The 8,401-nt window shown below is 44.6% G+C and overlaps 1 protein-coding gene across 4 annotated transcripts in view; it reads left to right on the top strand.

Moving 5' to 3' along the window:
• LOC130434115 (A-kinase anchor protein 7-like) overlaps positions 1–5,202 on the top strand; it is a 20,922-nt gene extending 15,720 nt beyond the window's left edge. For 3 of the 4 annotated variants that reach the window (XM_056764053.1, XM_056764055.1, XM_056764054.1), the window contains exons 9-10: positions 2,646–2,681; positions 4,160–5,202. In XM_056764053.1, the coding sequence (XP_056620031.1) occupies positions 2,646–2,681; positions 4,160–4,332 (209 nt within the window). In that variant the 3' untranslated portion in view covers positions 4,333–5,202. The remainder of the gene's footprint in view (positions 1–2,645; positions 2,682–4,159) is intronic. The other variant, XM_056764056.1, reaches the window with a different exon arrangement.
• The last annotated feature ends 3,199 nt before the right edge of the window (positions 5,203–8,401 follow it).

Genomic DNA, 8,401 nt, shown 5'->3' with positions numbered 1-8,401 from the left:
AATCTGCTCTTATTCTCTCATCCTGATCTCATTTCACACTCGTGTGCTGACGTCTGAGGTTTCTGGAGAATCTTTCACAGCTCTTCTTGTGTTTGACATCATTCTGCTCCAGTTCGCTTAAGGAAACAGAACTGAAGTCGTTCCCTCAGAATCACGTGTGGATTATCTGAGAATAATAGAAAGATTTCAGTCAGTAACATCAGTGGTTTTGTTCTGGATGTGAGTGACTTCACACACATGAGGATGTTTGAGGTGTTATGTCACCTGAGCTGTGGAAGGATTCTTCAGAGTATTTGGGTGTGACACGAGTGACAGTTATTGGGTTGTTATTTGGAAGAGAACGGTTTCTTTAAGAGGCGTAGAGGAGCTGTAGATGAGTTGAGATCAGCACGTGGTGTGAGCGCTGTGTCCTACATTCAGAGTCGAGATCATGAATCACATCACACACACAAAACAAGAGGTCAACTGTGTGTGTGTGATGTGATGCTCTCCAACTGTCACGGCCGTGTTAAAACAGTGGGATTCACATGAATAATGGAAGACACGCATGTGTGTTGTTCTAATGACATGTGAACATCATGTCTGTTTGATTCTTGTGTTGCTGTCAGATAAATTGATGTTGATTTCATAGCTCAGAAGATTCGTGACCCCGAGCACAGAACCAGTCTTAAGTAGCATGAGAACATGTTTAGGACAAAAGACAAAAATACAGGTCAAATGATCCAGTTTTCTTTTATGCCAAAGATCATTAAGATATGAAGTAAAGATCATGTTTCATGCAGATATTTAGTAAATGTTCTAGCTTAAATATATACAAAACGTTCTTTTTGTGAGTGGATGTCCTGCCACAGTGACCCGATTAACAACTTCAAAGGTCATTTTCTCAATATTTTGATTTTTTGGCACCCTCAGATTACAGAGTTTTAAATAGTTATATCTCCACCAGAAATGGTCAAAACAATCCTAACAAAACACATGACAATATAAATCTTCATTATTCAGCTTTCAGATGATTTCAAAAGATGACCTTTGAGTTCTCAGTTGTGTCTCATTTTAGTTTCAAATCAGATGTTTCTCCCCAAAATGTTTATGAGGTGTAAATGAATGTAGAGATCAATGTGATGAGGAATGTTCGATTGATCTTGAGATCTTCACTAATGTTGACTCATTGTTGACGTCTCTTCTCAAACTCTCACATATGTGTGATTTCTGACTCAGGAGAAACATCTGAGACGTATTTAAGACTCTCCATTTAGTCTGACTGACGTCTATGAGAAATAATGGCGATATTAAAGAGATCTCTGTGGTCTCAGGTCAGATGTTGTACGTTGAGTTTGTCAGTGTCGTGTGTGTTCTGCTTCAGACTCTTCAGCAGATGTGAGATGATCAGCTCGTTCTTGAAGAAGACCTTTGTCAGTTTAAACTGAAGCAGCAGTACGCTGAATTGTGTTTCAAACATTGTCATTGTGTTATGAAAATAACCAGTTTTCTACACATGAAGCGTGCTTTTGCTTCTTCTATAATAAAACCATGATTCATTATCGTGTGGGTTGGTCAGCAGATGTACAGTATGTCAGACTCTTGATGTGTGTTGTGTTGTGTTTGAAGGACGGGTCTGTGTTGGTCTGTGGGTTTGTTGTGTTTCTTTCGAGGTTTCTTGAGGTGAACGGCTGTGAGGAACAGACACACATGTTCCTGATGGGACATCAAACATCCTGAGGAAATACCTGCGCTCACACACATCAGAATACACACGTACACACACACTTCACCCATTTTATCTGCAGCATACACTCCTGTTTAAGGTTTTAAAGACTTAATACTGATAGAATGATAGTAAACTCATCAAATCTATATGATGACACAGCTGTTACTAAAGGAGTATGTTGTGACTGAAAGCAACATGAACAAATCTCATATTCTAGCATATTTAAAGTAGCCAAACGTTGACTAGAACTGCACTCTTGTCATGGTCTCACTTTTATCAAGCAGTTCTTGAGGTCTCATCTTGAGATGATTTGACACAGGAGATACATGTATTCTGAACTATTAATGAGTGGTCTTCACCTTTATTTTGCTCCCTTTTCCTCTTTAAAGATGAAAAAAAATAGTAAAGTGTTTCTAAAACTTGGATTGTTGTGTCAGTGCAAGAAAATGTGTGTGATTTCTGAGCGGCCGTGTTTAAAGTCTGTCGAAGCGTCTGAAGTCTGTCAGGAAGATGATGTGTGTCTAAAGCACTGATCTCAGATCTGTTGTTACTGTAGATGACACTGAAGTCAATGATTGTCTGTTGTAATCCAGAAACACAGAAGTGATACATCATCAACATACACGACTGGATCATCTTGTGTCAAACTGTACAAATGTGTCCATCAATCCACACAACATGATATCACATTTACTACAGTCAACTTTTCCAGTCCACAGAAATACAATGAATGAACTATATCCAATCAGATTGCAGCATGTTTGTTGTGCATGATTCCACATGATTGGTGGGTGGATACGGTGATGTTTCCTCATGAAGCTTCTGTCTGATGATGATAATCATGATGATGATGTTGATGTTGGGGGTGATCGCTCTGGTCTGATGTTTTCATTAAGAGTCATGTCAGCGGTTGTTAAATGTGTTGTTTATCTTGCAGCTCTTCTGCAAAGCAGACATCACGCTGCACGAACAAGTATGTTCTACTCCCCCGCACACACCCCACCAGACCCTCACTGTTTCTGTGTAGTGTTTCTTCAGACCCCTTCACTTCTACACCAGTACAAACACACACACATGTATGTTTTATTATCTGCGTGGGGACAGTCCATAGGTGTGATGAGTTGTATACTGTACAAACTGTATATTTGATCCCCTAACACAACCCCTAAACCTAAAGATCAAACAAAACTTTTTGCATTTTTCGATATTAAAAAATTATCGTTCTGTACAGTTGATAATCGTTTGTGCCCGCGGGGTCCCCATGAGTTGATGTGCATTCAGGTTTAGGTCGCCATTAACATATAAAAACCAGGTCTACACACACACACTTCACTGACGTGTCATAAATCACTTGACAGATGCACCATATATCTGTACACTCTTGAAAATAAAATTTCTTCACAGCGAGACCATAGAAGAACCCTTTGTGAAGCACGTTCAGTCAGAGTTTCTTTAACTCATTCACCGTCAGCCACTTTAAAAAGAAGTTGCCAGCCTACGCCAGCGGTTTTTAACATTTTCACCCAACTTTAATGACTCACAATACATTTTCTGTAAAGAATATATGGACAAACAATATGTCAAATGAAAGAACAGAGTCTCAGCTTTTAAACAAAAGAAACCGTATTCTTTTATCTTCTTTTGTTCGTTTTTTATCACTCCGTAGATGTGGGTAAGTTTCTTCAAAAATGCACCATTTTGATTAAACAGCTGAGATAATTCACATTTTTTGTCAAAGATTCCACCCAGATTACACTCTGAACATCATTAAAAACCGCTAAAACATATATGTTCTAGGTTCTGGGATTCTGTATTTTTTCCCAAAGGTGTGTAACAGCGCCACCTGCTGTACAACAGTACAAACACTGATTGCTGTAATTGAAGTGTTTTTTTTAAATGACGAGATAACTTGTCAATGGCGGTGAAAGGGTTAAAGAACCATCCCTTTCTTACCTTTTCATAATCTGAAGAAACATTGTTGTGAAGGTTCTTCAGATGTTAAAGGTTCTTTTTGGAACCATGTAGAATGAAAAGGTTGATCTGTGGCATCTTGAAGAAACTTTATTTTTAAGAGTGTTTCAGATGATACGACATATTTTCAGCTCTATTGGAAGCAGATAGTTTACCAGGAAATAAAACTACTACATGGTGGCTCTGTACTGTTTTCCATCTGTCTCCTGTACTTCACAGTGTTTGAATTGATTTAGAACATGATCAGTTAACACCCAGCAATGTAAAATATCAGTCATTCTATTCTTCGTAATATATTCTTTAGAACGGTGCGACACAATACTCCTCAAAGCACAAGTTAATGTCAATAAAAGAGGATGAATGTGATGATTATTAAAGACGATCAGTTCAACATGAGCCCCCCGTCACCCTTCATCATGTGATCTGTCACACTTTGACCTGCAGGACTCTACTGATGTGTGTGTGTGTGTGTGTGTGCAGGTGTTAAGAAAGCGCCGGATGATGATGAGTTAGTGAGTCTGAGTAAGCGTCTGGTTGAAGATGCCGTGTTGCGGGCCGTGCAGCAGTATACGGAGGAAACTCAACACAATGGCGCGGTGCCAAAAGACGAGGGTCCACCTGGACCCACCGACACTCTGAGCAACACTAAGTGACCCCGTGACCCTCATCCTGTACCCTGACCCGACCGCTGCGACACGCCTGCCAGGGGGCGTCACACGACGGCAGATAGCGTTAAGACTTGATCTGTGGAGTGAAGTGTTGAAGATGTGAGTTGTTGAGATGCTCACGGGGACGTGAACTGATGATGATGATGTGTTGGCTGTTTCCTTTTTCGAAATCCCTCTCCTGCCCTACATTAATGAAAACACACACACTTTAATGATCATCTCAGCTGTTCTCTCTCTGTGCAGATGTACTGCAGACGTGAAGCTCACGTGTTCTTCATTCACACAGAACATGTGGACATGTACGGGACACCAGACCTTGTGTGATTAGTGTGACATTAACGGACGGCGCTTGTGTTTGTGTTTCAGGCCCACTCGACTCACAGAGCGTCCGCTTGTGGAAGAGAGTTCAGGACATTAAGACTCTGTTAACACAAGCACACATTCAAGCTAACATCATACAAGAGCTCACGCTGAACTACACACACACACAAACACACACACACAGACAGCAGGAGAGACGAGCACTTGACATGAAGTTACTCTGATTTCTGAATATTACAGTAAATATGAGTTTGATTTGTATAATGTTTCAGATGAGCACTTCCGCAGTGGCCTTACAGACCCTCATGTGTCATCGCTGATGTTTCATTGATATTTTCACCAAAACCTTAAAATCTCTCTTTTATGTCTGTAATGTCATCTTTTTGTTCTGTTAACCCATTTTGATGATGTCGTATGAAATACTTTGGGCCACGATGAATCAGGGATGATTCAATAAAACACTATGTCTACGATGTCATAAATGTCACCCGTCACTTTTCTATGCTCAAAATAAATGACACTCAGTGAAAATGACTTGAAGTCCCTTGTTGGATTGTTGTTGATTCATTCTAGTGATGGTTATTCTTTTCAATAAATCATTGGTGTCATGAGACTTCACACATATCTGAAGTCAGTTTTATAGGAGATATTATCAGATCTGATAGTTTCAAGTTTTTTACTTGTTGTTTTATTAACATTTAGAATTAGGTTTTATTTTTATATAGTTCGATTTTGTTATGTGCTTTTAACTTGACTTGTTTCATTAATGTAAAGGTGTCATTTTTTTCTTTTAAATGAAGGCACCATTTATTGTTTAGTAATTCTTTGGCCTGCAGAATATTTAGCTTTTAATTCATAGAAATCTCTACAATGCTTGAAAGAGTATCAGTCGCCTATAATAACCCTGGATCCACACAGAAGACAAACAGGAATGTTGTTTTGTCAGCAGACGAAACTGTTTGAAGGTCGTATGAGACGTATGAGGACAGAAGATCAATCATCCTGAAGAAAAGACCTTGAAATGACTCTTCTATGTGATATGATGAGGTTGAAGCCCCTCTGACATCAATAACACCACTGACTCTCACTGCTCCAGACGCCTCTCCTGTGTTTGTCAAGTGGTTGATATCCTCAGGACAACATCATGTTAACCCTGGGACAACATTTCAATCAACAACCAATCAGATTTCAGGAATAAGTTTACAGTTCCTTTATAGTTTAATCTTCCAACCAGGATTAGGTGCTTCTAGACCATTGTTTTTCACTTCTCATTTCCCTCTGATTTTAGGGGTGAGTTATGGTTTGGGTTGGGGTTTGGTGTGAGTTTAGGTTTAATTTATAAAAATGTTGTCCTGAGGACACTTGGCAAAATCAGGCCGAGTGTCCAGACACTCTTACACTTATATTTCATTAAAGGATGTTCGGAGCTTGTTTTCTTTTAAACTCCATCCATCCATCTTCTTCCGCTTATCCGGGTCGCGGGGGCAGCAATCTAAGCAGGGATGCCCAGACTTCCCTCTCCCTAGACAATTCCTCCAGCTCTTCCGGGGGGACACCGAGGCGTTCCCAGACCAGCCGGGAGACATAGTCCCTCCAGCGTGTCCTAGGTATTCCCCGGGGTCTTCTCCCGGTGGGACATGCCCGGAACACCATCCCGGGAAGGCGTCCAGGGGGCTTCCGGAAAAGATGCCCGAGCCACCTCAGCTGGCCCCTCTCGATGTGGAGGAGCAGCGGATCTACTCTGAGCTCCTCCCGAGTGACCGAGCTTCTCACCCTATCTCTAATGGAACGCCCGGCCACCCTGCGGAGAAAGCTCATTTCGGCCGCCTGTATCCGGGATCTTGTCCTTTCGGTCATGACCCACAGCTCATGACCATAGGTGAGAGTAGGAACGTAGATTGACTGGTAAATCGAGAGCTTCGCCTTGCGGCTCAGCTCCTTCTTCACCACGACAGACCGGTACAGCGACTGCATTACTGCAGAAGCTGCCCCGATCCGTCTGTCAATCTCCCGTTCCATCCTTCCCATACTCGTGAACAAGACCCCCAGATACTTGAACTCCTCCACTTGAGGCAGGAACTCTCCATCTACCTGAAGTGAGCAAGCCACCCTTTTCTGACTGAGAACCATGGCCTCAGATTTGGAGGTGCTGATTCTCATCCCAACCGCTTCACACTCAGCTGCAAACCGTCCCAGTGCATGCTGAAGGTCCTGGTCTGATGGGGCCAGCACGATGACATCATCCGCAAAGAGCAGAGATGAAATCGTGTGGTCCCCAAACCCGACGCCCTCCGGGTGAAGAGAGGGGCGGAGCTGTCAACCGATCACCACCTGGTTGTGAGTTGGATCCGATGAAAAATTATGAACAGATCCGGCGACAAAGGGCAGCCCTGCCGGAGTCCAACATGCACCGGGAACAAGTCTGACTTACTGCCGGCAATGCGAACCAAGCTCCTGCTCCGGTCGTACAGGGACTGGACGGCCCTTAGCAAAGGGTCCCGAATCCCATACTCCCGGAGCACCCTCCACAAGATGCCGCGAGGGTCACAGTCGAATGCCTTCTCCAAATCCACAAAACACATGTGGATTGGTTGGGCAAACTCCTATGAACCCTCCAGCACCCTGGAGAGGGTATAGAGCTGGTCCAGGGTTCCACGACCGGGACGGAAACCACACTGTTCCTCCTGAATCCGGGGTTCTACCATCGGCCGGATTCTCCTCTCCAGTACCCTGGCATAAACTTTCCCGGGGAGGCTGAGAAGTGTGATCCCCGATAGTTGGAGCACACCCTCCGGTCCCCCTTCTTAAAAAGAGGGACCACCACCCCGGTCTGCCAGTCCAAGGGCACTGTCCCCGACCGCCACGCGATGCTGCAGAGGCGTGTCAGCCAAGACAGCCCCACAACATCCAGAGACTTGAGGTACTCAGGGCGGATCTCATCCACCCCCAGTGCCCTGCCACCGAGGAGTTTCTTGACTACCTCGGTGACTTCATCCCGGGTGATGGGCGAGTCCGCCTCCGAGCCTTCGGCCTCTGCTTCCTCAATGGAAGACGTGACGGCGGGATTGAGGAGATCCTCGAAGTATTATTTCCACCGCCCGATGATATCCCCGGTCGAGGTCAACAGCTGCCCCCCTCCACTGTAAACAGCGTTGGTAGGGCACTGCTTCCCCCTCCTGACGCGCCGGACGGTTTGCCAGAATCTCTTCGAGGCTGACCGATAGTCATTCTCCATGGCCTCACCAAACTCCTCCCAGGCCCGAGTTTTTGCCTCCCCAACCACCCGGGCTGCAGTCCGCTTGGCCTGTCGGTACCTGTCAGCTGCCTCTGGAGTCCCACAAGCCAACCAGGCCCGATAGGACTCCTTCTTCAGCTTAACGGCATCCCTTACTTCCGGTGTCCACCACCGGGTTCGGGGATTGCCACCTCGACAGGCACCGGAGACCTGCTCCTAGTGGCTGCGTTGACAATGGAGGTGGAGAACATGATCCACTCGGACTCAATATCTCCAGACTCCCTCGGGATCTGGTCGAAGCTCTGCCGGAGGTGGAAGTTGAAGATCTCTCTGACAGGCGATTCGGCCAAACGTTCCCAACAGACCCTCACAGTACGTTTGGGTCTGCCGAGTCTGTCCAGCTTCCTCCCCCACCATCGGATCCAACTCACAACCAGGTGGTGATCGGTTGACAGCTCCGCCCCTCTCTTCACCCGAGTGTCCAAGACATACGGCCGT

The sequence above is a fragment of the Triplophysa dalaica genome, chromosome 13 (genome assembly GCF_015846415.1).
Source record: "Triplophysa dalaica isolate WHDGS20190420 chromosome 13, ASM1584641v1, whole genome shotgun sequence".
Taxonomy (NCBI): Eukaryota; Metazoa; Chordata; class Actinopteri; order Cypriniformes; family Nemacheilidae; genus Triplophysa; species Triplophysa dalaica.
The sequence above is the reverse complement of the archived record's forward strand: the minus strand, read 5'-3'. Positions and strand labels throughout refer to the sequence as shown.